We start from the raw sequence: 16969 nt of genomic DNA on the forward strand, positions 1-16969 counted from the left end.
TCAGCAGCTCATTGCGAGGGGAATATCTCCTAAACCGTACAGGTTTAGGAGATATTTTTTTTACCTACAGGTAAGCCTTATTATAGGCTTACCTGTAGGTAAAAGTTAAAAAAAAAAAAAAAAAAAAAAAGGGGTATACAACCGCTTTAAAACACACATGAACTTTAATGGCATCCCAGTCTTAGTCCATAGGGTTCAATATTGAGTTGGCCCACCCTTTGCAGCTATAACAGCTTCAACTCTTCTGGGAAGGCTGTCCACAAGGTTTAGGAGTGTGTCTATGGGAATGTTTGACCATTCTTAGAGAAGCGTATTTGTGAGGTTAGGCACGGATGTTGGACGAGAAGGCCTGGCTCAGTCTCCGCTCTAATTCATCCCAAAGGGTTAAGGTCAGGACTCTGTGCAGGCCAGTCAAGTGCCTTCACCCCAAACTCGCTCATCCAAGTCTTTATGGACCTTGCTTTGTGCACTGGTGCGCAGTCATGTTAGAACAGGAAGGGGCTATCCCCAAACTGTTCCCACAAAGTTGGGAGCATGAAATTGTCCAAAATGTCATGATAGGCCGACACCTTAAAAGTTCCCTTCATTGGAACTAAGGGGCCAACCCGACCCCTGAAAAACAACCCCACACCATAACCCCCTCCAAATGATTTGGACCAGTGCACAAAGCAAGGTCCATAAAGACATGGACGAGCGAGTTTGGGGTGAAGGAACTTGACTGGCCTGCACAGAGTCCTGACCTCAACCCAACTGAACATCTTTGGGATGAATTAGTGCGGAGACTGCGAGCCAGGCCTTCTGGTCCAACATCAGTGCCTGACCTCACAAATGCTCTTCTGGAAGAATGGTCAAACATTCCCATAGACACACTCCTAAACCTTGTGGACAGCCTTCCCAGAAGAGTTGAAGCGGTTATAGCTGCAGAGGGTGGGCCAACTCAATATTATCCCTTTCATGACTAAGCCTATTTTTGACATTTGGTGTTTACACGTAAAAACCGTATTTTTTGCTAGAAAATTACTTAGAGCCCCCAAACATTATATATAATTTTTAGCAGAGAATCTAGAGAATAAAATGGCGATTGTTGCAATATTTTATGTCGCACGGTATTTCTGCAGCGGTGTTTAAAACGCAACTTTTTGGGAAAAGGGACACTTTCATGAATTTAAAAAAAACGAAACAGTAAAGTTAGCCCAATTTCTTTGTATAATGTGAAAGATAATGTTACGCCGAGTAAATAGATACCAAACATGTCACATTTTATAATTGCACGCACTCGTGGAATGGCGACAAACTACGGTACCTAAAAACCTCCGTAGGTGACACATTAAATTTTTTTTTACGGTTACCAGGTTAGAGTTACAGAGGAGGTCTAGTGCTAGAATTATTGCTCTCGCTCTGACGATCGCGGCAATACCTCACATGTGTGATTTGCACACCGTTTAGATATGCGGGCACGACTTCCGTATGCGTTTTCTTTGCTGCGCAAGCTCGCCAAGACAGGGGCGCTTTAAATTTTTTTAAATTTATTTATTTTAATATTAATAAAAAAAAAAAAAACACAATTTATCACTTTTATTGCTGTCACAAGGAATGTAAACATCCCTTGTGACAGTAATAGGTGGTGACAGGTACTCTTTATGGAGGGAGCGGGGACCGTTTTTTTAAAACCGGCGCCATTGGCAGCCGAGTAAACGGGAAGTGACGTCATGACGTCATGACGTCGCTTACGTGTTTACAATTAGGAGGTTGGAACAAAGCCGCTTACGGCTTCGTTCCAGACTGTCACTAGCCCCAGGAGGCGGCGGATTGTTGATCAGGCCTCCCAGTGGAACAGGAGGCCCGGGAAGAGCGGCGGGAGGGGAGGGGGCGTCCCCTCCCGCTCCTCCGGTATAACAGCTAAGCGGCTTTCAGCCGCATCGGTTATTATCGCTGGAAAGCCAATCGCCGGCTCTAAAAAACAGTACCGGGATGATGCCTGCAGCTGCGGGCATCATCCCGGTATAACCCCCGAAAGCCGAGTACGCACATCTGCGTACGCTCGGCGGCAAGGGGTTAAACCCTATGGACTAAGACGCCATTAAAGTTCATGTACGTGTAAAGGTAGGCGTCCCAATACTTTTGGTGTGTGTGTTTTATAAATCTTTTACATAAAAGTTCATTTAAACCCGAAAACAAGTATATTTTTCTGAAAGCAGAGGCCCTGTAGAATAAAATGGGTATTCCAATTTTTTTTTATATCACACAATATTAGCGGCATGGTTTCCCACATCTTTATTTCTAGTACACTCTAATTTTATTACACAAAGACATAACAAAAAGGGGACTAAAGTTCCTCTTTCATCATGAATGATATCTCTAGAGTCATTGCTCTCACTCCGATGTGTGTTGTAATACCCAATAGGTGGGGCACAAACCATTTGTCTACACATGACGCTCTCAGCTTAGTTCATATGTTTATTTGAACAAACTTTTGTTTTTTTAAACTTATTTATTCTTGCTATCAGAGTTTATCCCTCTGTGGTAGCATGGTGCAGGTGACAGGTTCTGTTTAAGGAGACATCTATTAGACCCCCGAATGTCACCTCTACACTTTAATGAAGCTGCGCGAGCACAGACTGCACCAGATCAGCAGATTACCTGAGCATAGTGGCTGGAGATTGAGAGCTGTGAACCTGTAAGGGCTCAAAGTTGAGCACCTCCAGGTTCATTCATCACAGGGGAGGTCCATGAACAGTTGTTCTTCTGCCACTCTCAATCCCAATTCCCACCATGGAGCTCCTGGGCACCCAATAGGGACAGGTGAGCCTGGGACACATGGTGGGGAGGTACTTACCCAGCATTTACAAGTGATTAGGAATATGATTTATCATTTGTGCGTCCAGATTCTCTGGATCTGTTTTGGGAGCGGTTTGAGCATGTATATAGGGACCAGCTGGACTGGAAGGGGCTTGTCCCCAAAGTTGTCTCATGTCAGCGCTTAAGGATGTGACTATCCTGACTAGAAATGAGTCTATACCCCCTGAGGATTTATGGGTCCGGTTGAGGAGGTTTGGTGAAACGTTGTGTCCCCTAAAAAAAGATAGTGGATGCTAGAGGAATCTGGACGGGTGGGTGGTCGGCGTCAATGACGTGGAGAGTTTGTGGGCATGTGGTCCAGCATTTGCCTTCCTCTGCCTTTATTGGTAGAGATAGGATTACTGTCTTCTACCCTGGTCAACCTAAGCTGTGCCATAAATGTGGAGTCAAGGGACATTTCTCCTCTGAATGTCCAGAACAGAAGTGTTCTTTGTGTCAGGAACTGGGGCATCTGGCGAGGGACTGTAACATCATTAAATGTAACCTATGTGATAAGATTGGTCACCCTTATAGCCGGTGCCCTAAGGCTTTGCACCAGAGTTAGTGGAGGAATTTTTCCGTCTGGATGGAGAAGAGTCTGGAATGGCGGAGGTTGTACCAGGGGATCGGTGTCTCTCTCCCGTCAGAATGTGTATCTGTGAGGCCGTCTGTGGTGTCCGTGTCCCCCAGTCTGTGGTTCCCCAGTCAGTGTCAGAAAGTGTGGTTGTCAAGTCTGTGTCTGCACCTATTGTTTCTCCTAGTGTAGTGAAGGCAGTGGAGGGTGCTGGACCAGCGTGTACGGTGGTGCCAACCCCTCCTCCTCAGCGTAGCAGAAGTGCGGATGGAGTGAGGGATGGATTGGATGATGGGGGAGGTGGGAAGGGCATGAGGGTGGCTGGTGCAGAATGCAAGGTGAATGATGTGGAAGTTGGGGCAAATGATGTGGAAGTTGGGGCAAATGATGTGGGGGGAGGGGTTAATGGCAAGGTTTTTGAAACGCATCCTAAAGGCAATTAAATCCCTAAATGTTTCTTAGCCTGGATTGTGTTTAAGTTGAGCTTCGGGGTTTGTAGTTGTCATTAAAATATGTTTCTTTCTATGTAATCTTGTCAGGAAACGGTTTTCTTTACTTGCTGATGCAAGCACGCTTGTTTTTGTTTAGTACAGGCATACCCCACTTTTAAGTACACAATTGGGTTTATTTACTAAAGCTGGAAAGTGCAAAATCAGGCTCACTTCTGCATAGAAACCAATGAGCTTCTAACCCCAGCTTGTTCAATTAAGCTTTGGTAATAAAACCCGGAAGCTCATTGGATTCTATGCAGAAGTGAGCCTGATTTTGTACTTTCCAGCTTTAGTAAATAAAACCCATTGTGTACTTAAACGTGGGGTATGCCTGTAGTTTATTTTTGTGTAAATATGTTTTTATTAATGAACTGTATGTTTGTGTGATTTTTTAATAAAAAAATTACAAGTGATCAGGCAGCCGAATCACTTCTACAAGCTGTCTTTTTTTTTTTAATAAGCTGTACTTTAGGATAATAAAATTATTACTGCTCGCTATTGTGCTCCTTGTGCGGGGTGACTGGTCTGGTCTCCGCCCCCCTCCTGTAGTGTTCTGCAGGCAGCCTGTAGGGGGTGGAGCTTGCTGGAATCCTCCCACAGCTTTTACAAGGTAATAGCGGAGTTTGTAAAGGTATTAGAAACGCACAAAGTGGATTTATATTCTTTGTGGCTATTAACACATTTGATTGAACATTTTTGTGCCTGGAGTTCAGCATTAAAGCAGCAATTCTTGAAGGGGGTGGGGAGCCTCCACTGCACCAAAAATCCACAACGCATAATGCAACGCTTCATTCTCTCCACCATGCTGGGAAAAAGGCTCTGATCACAGGGGTGTTATCTGAGCAAGACAGAAAATATTATCTTAACCCTGAGTTTATGAGGAACTAGTGAAAGGATGAAACAATAGGACAGTCATAGGAATGTATTCATATGTAAAACGCTGTGTGATCATCCCCTTCCTCCACCAACCACAATCCACCTTCTTAAGGATGCTGATGCAACACCGGACTGTTTGTATGGAAAAAAAAAAAAAATCCACATGTATTTTAAAAACAAAAAGGAGTGACACCAAGACAAAAGAACAGAAGAAAGTGTGAATCACACACAATGTTCGGATGAAGCTGCCAAGGATGCTGCAGGAAATGACATCACAGCTCAGGTATGTCCATACCATCAACATGTGACATCACCAACATAGACAACAGATTGCAGAACGAAACATCGGACTGTGCAATACAAGGAACAGAAAATGTATATATAAAATGAATTGCAACATTTGTGGAAATGATCATTTACATTTTACTTATATGTGTATGTGATCATCCTAGTGCAGGGAGCAGCAGCCTTCCATCTTAGGCCCCTTTCACACGATCGGACAGTTCAGGTCCGCCTGTCAGTTTTGACGGCGGACCTGAACGGGCGCTCCATGTTAGTCTATGGAGCGTCGGATGTCAGCGGAGACATGTCCGCTGACATCCGACCCGGTCCGATCCGCTGAAGAGCAGACGGATGGCCCTACGTCCAGGTCCGTCGCTGGCGGATCGGATCGGGGGAGATCTGACGAAAACGGACACGCTGTCCGTTTTCGTCCGATCCCTCCATAGGCGGCAGCGCCACCTGACAAGCCCCTCCCCGCTCAGTGAGCAGAGAGGGGCCTGTCATCCGCCAGCTCAGCGGAGATCAACGGACAGATCTCCCGCTGAGCCGTAGGACCGAGGCGGGATCCGTAGAAACAGAGTCCGCCTCATGTGAAAGGGGCCTAAGAGCAGAACTAAAAGCAGAACGTTTCTTCTCATTTTGGATGGAGTAAGGGAGGGTTATAACCAATCAGATTTTTTTTTTTGCCATCTCTATTCCACCGATTTCCCTTCACTTCCTGTCTCAGAGCCAAAAACAGGAAGTGAGAATAAATACTCCCGAAGTGAGGGAATACCCGGTTGTCATCAGTACTAGTGTTGCCATTGGAAGATTTCTCCTCTATACCTGTTCTGATAAAAATTTCTGCACCTCATACCCCCTCAGATCAGCCCCAATTCCCGCACCTTCACCCCTCAGATCAGACCCAATTTCCGCACCTTCACCCCTCAGATCAGACCCAATTTCCGCACCTTCACCCCTCAGATCAGACCCAATTTCCGCACCTTCCCCCCTCAGATCAGACCCAATTTCCGCACCTTCCCCCCTCAGATCAGACCCAATTTCCGCACCCCTCAGATCAGACCCAATTTCCGCACCCCTCAGATCAGACCCAATCTCTGCACCCCTCAGATCAGACCCAATCTCTGCACCCCTCAGATCAGACCCAATCTCTGCACCCCTCAGATCAGACCCAATCTCTGCACCCCTCAGATCAGACCCAATTCCCGCACCCCTCAGATCAGACCCAATTCCCGCACCTTCCCCCCTCAGATCAGACCCAATTGCTGCACCTTCACCCCTCAGATCAGCTGCAATTTCTGCACCTTCCCCCCTCAGATCAGACCCAATTCCCGCACCTTCCCCCCTCAGATCAGACCCAATTCCCGCACCTTCCCCCCTCAGATCAGACCCAATTGCTGCACCTTCACCCCTCAGATCAGACCCAATTCCCACACCTTCCCTCCCTTCAGATCAGACCCAATTTCTGCACCCCTCAGATCAGACCCAAATCCCGCACCTTCCCCCTCCAGATCAGACCCAATTCCCACACCTTCCCCCTTCAGATCAGACCCAATTCCCGCACCTTCCCCCCTCAGATCAAACCCAATTCTCGCACCTTCCCCCCTCAGATCAAACCCAATTGCTGCACCCTTCAAGATCAGACCCAATTCCGATACCTTCCCCCCTCAGATCAGACCCAATTCCCATACCTTCCCCCCTCAGATCAGACCCAATTCCCTCAAATCAGCCCTAATTCCTGCACCTTCAACCCTCGGTTCAGACCCAATTTCTGCACCTTTACTCCTTCAGATCATCCCAAGTCCTTCACCTTCTCACCTGATAAAAGATCACATGGGATTAACAAATAATTAAAATCTTAAAGCTGAACTCTGGGATAGTTTTTAATTTAGACCATACCTTCCTGCATGAAACACCAGTGTCATTTCCTCTCACTGTGTGGTGTCACTGGAACTACAATTCCCATCATGTATTGAGACTTGTAGCTGTCAATGGGTGCGAATGTGGACAGATTATTGGCCTGTCAATCAGTGTATGCCATTGTGGGTGAGACAGATCAAGAGTCTCCTGGCCTGTTAATCAAATTTGGCCACTTTAGTGTGTGGGACAAACTGAGTCCAAAATGCCTGAGATGTCGCTGATAAAGTATGAACTACAACAGGGATGTTACATGACCTGGGGAAAAATGTAGGCATAGCAGTCCCCCATCTTACAAAGGGGTAATAAGGGACAACTTAAGATGGTTCTAAAGCCTCAAGGTTTTTTTTACCTTAATGCAGGATCTCCCCCAGCTCCCCTTATTCTTACCCGAGCCCGATCTAATCCAGGGATGTGCACGAGAGCAGCTCTCATCACCGTCTCACCCCTCATTGGGCAAATTGATAGCCCAATGGCTCCCGCTGCTGTCAATCAAATGCTGTGGCGAGACACAGACAGGGCGGCTCGAGAACAAGCCTGCACGAGTGCCCCCATGGAAAGCCGCTTTCGGTAGTCACCGAAGAGGAGAGGCCTGAAGAGCCGGCAGAGGGACCCCAGAAAGGGAAGGAGGATCAGGCTGCTCTGTGCAAAACTTTTGCACAGAGCTGGTGAGTATAACAATTTTTTTTTGTTTTTTTTTTAATATAACGCACACGCGCACACACACACGGTTTAATGTTACTTTAAATGAGTTGTAAAGGCAGAAGGTTTTTTTTTTATCTTAATGCATTCTATGCAATAAGATAAAAAGCCTTCTGTGTGCAGCAGCCCCCCCAATACTTACATGAGCCCCATCTCAGTTCAGTGATGTCCACGAGTCCCTCGGCTGTCAGGGACTCTCCCTCCTGATTGGAGATACAGCAGCGGCACCATTGGCTCCTGTGGCTGTCGAAGTCAGTTGGCCAATCAGGAGAGAGAGGGGGTGGAGCCGAACGGCAGCTCCGTGTCCGAATGGACACACGGAGCCTCAGCTCGGGTGCCCCCATAGTGATCTGCCTGTTGTGGGAGCACTCGACAGGAGGGAGGGGCCAGGAGCTGCGAAGAGGGACCCAAGAAGAGGAGGATCTGGGCTGCCCTGTGCAAATCCACTGCACAGAGGAGGCAAGTATAACATGTTTGTTATTAAAAAAAAAATAGATAAAAAAAAAAAAAAAAAAAAAAAAAAGGAAAAGAGAAGACTTTACAATCACTTTAATTGCGGAAGGTAATAAAATGGTTTCAGCTTTAATGTGATGTTTAATAATGTTAAAGTATAAATTAAAAGGCAAAAAACTATTTTGTTGTTGCAAAGAGTGGAGAGTGATTAGTACCCAACAGATTTTTATTGCTTTCTGTGTGCCAGTTAAGGAGATTCACCCCATTTGTCCTGTTTACCATAGTCACCGAAAGTGAAAGGAAATCCCACATTTTGGGTTGTCTCAGAACAGGAATATAGGAGGAAACTTCCAATGGGGACATTAGTTCTGGTGACAACCAGGGATTCCTTCACTTTGGAGGGATTTCTTCTCACTTCCTTTTTTGGCTACGGGACAGGAAGTGAAGGGCAATTTAAAAAAAATAAAAACTGACAGGGGTTTCGACCCCCACTTACTCAATCCAAAAAAAGAAAAAAAAAAAATGTTGCCTTTAGTTATTTTTCAAGAGATCTTTTCTATCGGTCACAGCTCCGCCCCACCACAAAACATTTCAGTAACTGAAGTCTAGTTGTAAAAATCGCCCTAAAAGACTAATACAAAAATATGGGAACGGATGTAGAAATAGAGAGTGCAGCGCTGGACTTGACAAAAATATATGTGAGTGATAATAAATCAGTTAATCAATTAATCAAATAACAAACCACAGTGAATAATTTCCAATCATTGATAGAACAACAACAATTGGGTGCTCAAAAATATTATGTGTTAAAAAAAACAATACATCAAAAATGAAAATAAAATAAAGTCCAAAATTGTAATGTGTTATTCTATACAGGGCCCGGGTCAGTTTTCCAGCAGTGTGTCCTGGAGTATTCCCTTGATGGTCTACTTCTACTAAGCCTGGTTTGACCCCCCTGAGTAAGGGCGGTCACAGGCTTTCTGGTAAGCCTCCATTCCTTTACCATTTGGTGGTGGGCAGCACTATACAGTGGACAACTGACCACGGACCCTGTATAGAATATCAACACATTTATTTCAGGTACTTATATAGCGCCGTCAATTTACGCAGCGCTTTACATATATATTATACATTCACATCAGTCCCTACCCTCAAGGAGCTTACAATCTAAGGTCCCTAACTCACATTCATACATACTAGGGCCAATTTAGACAGGATTCAAATAACCTACCAGCATGTCTTTGGAGTGTGGGAGGAAACCCACGCAGACACAGGGAGAACATGCAAACTCCAGGCAGGTAGTGTCGTGGTTGGGATTCGAACCAGCGACCCTTCTTACTGCTAGGCGAGAGTGCTACCCACTACACCACTGTGCCGCCCTATCACAATTGTGGACTTTATTTTATTTTCATTTTTGATGTATTGTTTTTTTAACACATTTTTGAGCACCCAATTGTTGTTGATCTCCTATCAATGATTGGAAATTATTCACTGTGGTTTGTTATTTGATTAATTGATTAACTGATTTATTATCACTCACATACATTTTTGTCACAAGTCCAGCGCTGCACCCTCTATTTCTACATCCGTTCTTTGTGCCCTCATATCGGGGTTATAATTTACAGCAGCAGGACCTTTTTCACAAACCTAGCGCAATTCTTTCTTTTTTATTTTAAAAATATGGGAACGTCCAGGTGAAACGGAGACAGACCATTTTACATTTTTTTTTTCCAAATCATTGTATATTCAGGAGTTTCAAACAAAGAATAGAAACCGTACAGAGTTGTGAGAGATATATATATATCGATATCTATATATATATATATCTATATCTATATCTATATACACACACATATATACATACACATATACATACATACATACATATACACACACACACAGAAAGAACAGACAATGCCACCATCAAAGCAGAACTATCTCATTATCTCATCAGATAACATATACTGTATCAAATTGACACTATAGGTGTCTCCATCTCATTACTTAAATGGGGGGCAGGAGGGGGGGTAAGTTTTAAGTCCCCAAAACCATAAACAATTCAATAACAAATGCTAACAGCAAAAAATAAAAACCACACACACGAAAAAATTAAAAAAAAAAGCCAGAAGGAGAAAATAAAGGAATAAGGGGGGGGGGCTGGAGAATATAGACTGACCATAATAAATTGGTGCAATCAAGCTGGACGATAGATTTTTAAGGCTAGTCTCCACCTCTGTCATAATGGGCCAAAACCTGACTGAATGATTAAAATAAGGCATCATAAATAAGAAAAAAAAAAAAAAATCTCTTTAGACAGGCCTATAATAAATTCCACTCAATCTAATGAGAAAGGTGCCTGGGCCAGCCTATTGTGTACACTTATCCCCAACGCTGCAAAACACTGTCCCACCCCCGAGGGTCCCCTGCCCTGGTTGCTCCTGACATCTGTCTAAGGCCTCATGCACACGGCTGTTTCTAAACAGACATTTTTTTGTGGATTTTGGCGTTTTCTGCCTAAGCCCCTGAACACACCCCAATAAAAGCCGATGTGTTCACAGGTTTTTAGTGGCGTTTAGGAGCAGCAATGTGTGTATTCATTTCAATGGCCATAATAAATTTAAATTCTGGCCAGTGTAATAAATGAAAGCCCCAACGCGGCTAAACACACCCAAACATGTTTTAAAGATGCAGCTTCTGTCAGGAAAAACATTATTTACAATAAACCATGAGGCCTAAATACTAAGAAATTAAAAGGATGGGATTCACACACAAACAGGAGATCATGCCATGATTTCTGTGTCTGACAAACAAGACAATGTTTCGTTAACCACCTGACCTCCGGAAGGTTTTACCCCCTTCGTGACCAGGGCATTTTATGCTATTCAGCTCTGCGCTACCTTTACAACACTGTAGACAAATGCATTTTTTTTTTTTTTAAACACAAAAAGCTTTTTGGTGGTATTTGATTAGCATTGGAATTTTTATATTTTGCTATATAAACAAAAAACAAGGCCAAAAATTTTGGAAAGAAAAAAAAAATTTTTTTTCTATTATAAAACATATCAAATTTCTTCATAACTTTTACACTAAAATGTATTCTGCGACATGTCTTTAGTAACTTACTTTCCATGCGTTTTCGATGCAAGAAAAAAAAAAAAAAAAGGAAGAACAATTTTTTGGGGAAAATGAAGACATTTAAATTAGGATTTGTTTTTTTTCCCCCACATACTGTCACCAGTGCAGTACAGCATCATCAAATGACTGGTGTGGCAGTGATCAGGGATACTAACTGGGGACAGTATGTTAAAATTAAATAAATATAATGCTTTATTCTTTTTTACATTTTTTCTGTTTTTTTTTTACTATTTTCTTATTTTTTATTTTATTAATACTTTCATCAAAATAATTGTGTCACCATTGTGACACTGTACTACTCTGGGTTTTTTTTTTTTTTTTTAAACACACCGATTGGTGTTACAGTGATGAACACAGCAATATTTTGAACTGTAATGAGTGGGTTACATTCATAACAGCTGTGATTTACTATTGTGTGCTGTGATTATCCCACTGCTATCATATGGCACGGGGGTGCTGTGACTGGCCCAGGTACCATATGATAGCTGTGGGCAAATCACAGCATCATTATAGGAATCACAGAGATTATGAATGAAATTCATAACAGTTTTGTTGACATTGTGATCGCATATCGATCACACAATCCCCTGACTGCTCAAAGCGGCTAGGTACTGGAAGCCGCAATCCACTGCATCCATCGCGGGAGCGGCGCGCTGAGCTTCCCACAGGTGGATGACGTATATGTAAGTGATCTAACATGCCTGTGCCACCCTGCCCCAGTAAACTTAGGGTGGCCAGGCGGCAACCAGTTAGTTAAACACAAATGCAGATAAAAAAAAAACAAAAAAAAACAAAAAAAAAACACAACAACTTCTTGAGTTTTTCTGCAAATATAACCAAGGTGTAATTTATTCATAGGCTTTGTACTTGTTTACTTAGCCATGTCCAACATTCTCTGCCATTGAGCGCCCCACAGAAGATGGGGCTTAAGGCGACCATGTCACCACAGACAGTGTATCTATTGTCAAAACGTAAAATCACATCTTTACCACATTGTATGCCAATTATTTCCAGCCTACATCTATTAATCTGAACCATCTTAAAGTCTGTAAACTTTATGAAGATCCCTCACATATACTTCAATGAATTCTGGCGACACACATTCACTATGCCCTGGGAGTAGGCGTGGTGTGTCACACATTTCATTGAGCCTGCCTTCTGAGAGGAGGGGTTTCAGGAGGCAGAGTCAGCACAGGACTCGCTGCTTGCAGGCAGCAAGGTACGATGGGATATGTTATCCTTAGAAATGGTGGAGAAGCTGCAGGGAATCCAGAAAAATTGTGGAAAGATGGCCAGCAGACAGGCATGACACAAAAGGGGATTTTTCTAGTAAGCCCATTTTGGATCGTCAGTAATAACGATCGTTTGCATTGTTATGACACTGCAGATATCACAAAACAAAAAAAAAAAAAGTGTATGCTGCGACTATAGAACTTCTTTTAAATAGTATTACGAGGGGTCTTCAAAAAGTTTCCGCACCTTTATATTTTCGTTGGAAACAGCGAGGGCAGGAGGAGTAGTGATTGGTCATGTCTGAGAGCGTTATGTGACTAGTCTGTCTGGCAAGCCGGCTGACCTTGCAGTTGAGTACGAGTGATGTCATTTTAAATAAAATAGAAAAAAAAAAAAAAAAAGTTGAGTGCAGAAACGTTTTGGAGAGCCCTCGTAGATGAGATATTCTTACCTTTCATGAAGAATCGGCATGTCATTCGCGGTCTGGTTTTCCTGTCATTGGGATCCTTCACCTCCCCTTCCTCCAGATCATCGTCCTGAGAACATTGGACAGAAGAGATATTACAGGTCAGTACTGGCAGAAACATAACAAAACTGAGGATAAGAAAAAAAAAAAAAAAAAAGTAAAAACGCTCAAGTGGAACCTTCATTTTTTTTCTTTTTTTTTCTTGCCTTGGAGGGGTTAGAATCTTTGTGAAGTTTTTGTCAGAAAAAACATGAAAAGGTGAATAGCGGACCCCCTCTCCATCCCCCTGGTCCCCACCATACTTACTTCTGGGGATGCTGAGATTTCAGTGTCCCACAATCCCATCCACTTTCAATTCCCTGCTCTTCCGGGACAGATCAGAGCAATGCTCTGTGATAGTGCTGACCAATCAGAATCTCTTTGTTTTATCCCAGAAGCGCTGCATGGAGAAGAGGAAGAAAAGCAGCGATTTCAAATCACTGGACTGCTGGATGGGCTGCGGGGCACTGAGAGCTTGGCATTCCTGGAGGGGGTGGGGGATGGTTTTAGTCTTGGAGGGGTTCAAACTTTTAATGTTGCGTCGCACTTGGTTACATTTTCCCCACTTCCTTTATGATCAATGGGAAAGGAGGGAGGGGAAATCTTCAATACAAAAACAAACAAGTTTCATTGGAGTTCTGCTTTAAGTAATGTAAGCAGTGAATTAAATGTGTGCGTTTCTACTGTCTAAAACCTCAACTACTCTGACTTCTAAGTGAAAATAGTGACATCTAGTTGCACGATCAATATTGCCTTTTCGAGATACATTTTCCCGGGGCACCTTGGGTGACATCTAGTGTCGGAATTAGGTAACACAAGAAAGTAATTACTTGGCTCGAATCTGCGCTACACACCAAGAGAAAGTGTAACAATGTTTGCAGTAAACTACAGCAGGTATTGGCAACATTGTACCACAAGCAACATCCACAACAGATCCAGTGATAAGATCAGCTCATCAGTCAAAAAAGTTCCCACAACTTTGCCATGCAGCACACAGGGAGGAGCGCTCCTCTGCTACAAAAACTACAGAGCACAGCAGCTCAGAGTAATCACCTTCACTGAAGAGTAAACAAAGCATCACTCACAAGAGGAAACCGACATAGGACATTCAGGTGACTCCTCTACTCAGCCACTGGAGGTCCCCACTGAGGGTCAGGCAGGGTGGTAAATCTGCACGTCGTCATCTCTAAACCTGCCTGACCCCCAGGAGGAGTCAGTGCCCCGCCTCAATGTCCCTTGTAGAAAGTTTCCTTTTGTGAGTGGGATACTCTGATCTTAAGCGCCGTACACACGATCAGAAAATTGTACAGGAAATAGAGCTTTCGAGAGCCGATCAGGACAGTTCACCCAATATTATTCTGACATGCACGAAAAGATCATACGATTTTCATTTAATCAGTACAGCCATCGTTCGAAAATGCAATACAAATGCATTACAACACATGGTATCACTTCCGAATTTTTTTTCTGTCATGCGGGAATTTTCATGACTTTAGTAAACTCAGATTCGATCTGAGATTAGCATGCAAAAAAAAAAAAAATAAAAAACAAGAACGAAAAAACGAATGAACGATTATTCGTCCGATAATCTCATTGTGTGTATGGGGGGGGGGGGCATTACTTTCCAATTAAAGAAGCCAATATACTACACTGCTGTACTTTGTGAGGGGGGGCGGCCTGTGATGTAGAGGGGAGAGGAGAGGGAGATTGTGATGTGAAGGGGGACCGAGGGCACTGGTAAAAACAGAAAGGCCCATGATGACAAAACGGGGGGATGGTGGATTGATGTTAAAGGTTGGGGGGACAGCGATGTGAAGGGGAGAGCTATATGAAGAGGGGACCCTGGCGTAGAGGGGGCTGGAATGGAAGATGGGGGAGGGGGGCCAACTGGGATGTAAAAGAAACAGATGTACAGATGTGGGGGGGTAGGTTTGGCACAACACTGAGGACACCGATTTAAAAGGGGGGGGGGGGAGACACTGCTTTAAAAAAGGAGGGGGAACTGATGTGAAGTCTCTGGGACACTGTTGTGAAAGAGGAAACTGATGTAAAAGGATAGTACAAGAGTGATATGGGGGAGGAATTGAGGGCACTTATGTAAGGTGGGGGGAGGGCTAACTGCTGGGAGGGGGGGGGGGGGAATTTGGGGAGTGTTGCCTATGATCTGAAGGATCTGAGTCAAAGCACAAACACAAAATTCAGGCCTCTACTGAAAAGAGAACATTACTGGCCGGACATCCGTGAATTTAATTCAAATACCCCTGGCTTTAAAAATGGTGAAAAAATGAAAGGCGGTGTCGGCAAGGTAAAGTGACAACCCATACTGTGAGGGTTATTTCATACGGGCTGCAACGTTTACAAACACTTGACTTCACTCTATACTGGACAGCCGCCAGATGCTTTACCGCTTCGGCAGCTGCCCGTTGCTGACTGCGGTCGGGTTCGGTGTGGTTCATGACACAGAGCATCGAGCAGCTCCTTTTATTTTTTAACAAACTTGATTTGAAGGGCACAAAACATACACGTCAATCGTGTCGCTGGTACACTGTAGTACAGTTCCATGTGATTCTGTACGGTGCGCGGCGATAAAATGTAGCATATCTGCACTTTAGCGCAGCCCTAGGTTGTGTTGCAGTGTAAATGGAACATATAGGAGACAATTGTTTCCTGTGTGTCCTTGCGGTGAGACGTTTTACAATGCAGTAAAAACGACTGTCACTATAGTGTGAATTAGCACTTAAATATATGACATAGCTCATAACCTATGTCCTCATTTTATCCGCATATAAACAAGGACTTTGGGGGGGGGGGGGGGATGGGCTGAAAGACTTTGGATGATCTCACGATACCAGCACTGCCTAGACTAAAACAAGCAAATGACGAGATACTCTCTATTGCATTAAAGGTAAGCAATTCTATTTTTAAAAAGCTGAACACCCTACTTTACAATGCAGAATGTTAAATAGCTCCACCACCAAAGTAAAGGAGAAGGATAACCATCACAGAAAATATAAAGCCCAACTCCATGCTTAATGTCCCTGATTGGCTGAGGCGGAAAGAGAATGTCACAATGGGGTTGATTTACTAAAACTGTAAAGTGCAAATTCTGGTGCAGCTCTGCATGGGAGCCAATCAGCTTTCTTACTTCAGCTTGTTCAAATAAACTTTGACAAAAAACCCTGGAAGCTGATTGGTTCCTATGCAGAGCTGCATCAGATTGTGTACTCTCCAGTTTTAGGAAATCAATCCCTGTGTCTGCCTCACCCAGAGGCAGCTTTGTATTCATTCATAGAACACAAAGCCTCCTGTGAATGGCTGAGCAATGCTCAACCCAACTTTGTTCCAGGAGTGAGGTGGGAAGTCCATGTCCCACTGCCAGAACAAAGCCATGTATACTGTGTGGAGCTGAAGATACATATAGTTAAAGTGAAAGTCCAGTCAATAATGAAACATTTTCTATTAATTACAGTAAATGTAAAATATCTTTATCTTTGACATTATTCATTTTCTGTATAGCCGATTGTGTCGCTTAGAAAGTCTAATCAAAGCCAGACAGACAACCGGCTTCTTCTAGTTCCTCAGGGACAATCTTATAACCCCTTTCACACTGGGGCGCTTTAGCGCTAAAAATAGCACCTGCAAAGCGCCCTTAAAGAGTCACTCCTGTCTCTTTAGTGTGAAAGCCCCAAGGGATTTCACACTGGAGCGGTGCGCTGGCAGAACGGTAAAAAAAAGTCCTGCTAGCAGCATCTTTGGAGCAGTGAAGGAGCGGTGTGTATACCGCTCCTCCACCGCTCTTGCCCATTGAAATCAAATGGGCATCACAGCTATACCGCCAGCAAAGCGCTGCTACAACAGCGCTTTGCAAGTGGTTTTAACCCTTTTTCGGCCGCTAGCGGGGGTTAGAAGCGCCCCGCTAGCGGCCGAATACCTCCGCAAATACGACGGTAAAGCGGCGCTAAA

The 16969-nt window shown here is 43.9% G+C and overlaps 1 protein-coding gene across 1 annotated transcript in view; it reads right to left on the reverse strand.

Annotated features, from left to right (window-relative positions):
• The window catches only part of ZC3H18 (zinc finger CCCH-type containing 18), a 167173-nt gene that overhangs the window by 131134 nt on the left and 19070 nt on the right, over positions 1-16969 (reverse strand). The window contains exon 3 of the mRNA XM_073603892.1: positions 12953-13037. Coding sequence (XP_073459993.1) covers positions 12953-13037 — 85 coding nt within the window. The remainder of the gene's footprint in view (positions 1-12952; positions 13038-16969) is intronic.

The sequence above is a fragment of the Aquarana catesbeiana genome, linkage group LG11 (assembly GCF_042186555.1).
Source record: "Aquarana catesbeiana isolate 2022-GZ linkage group LG11, ASM4218655v1, whole genome shotgun sequence".
Lineage (NCBI taxonomy): Eukaryota > Metazoa > Chordata > Amphibia > Anura > Ranidae > Aquarana > Aquarana catesbeiana.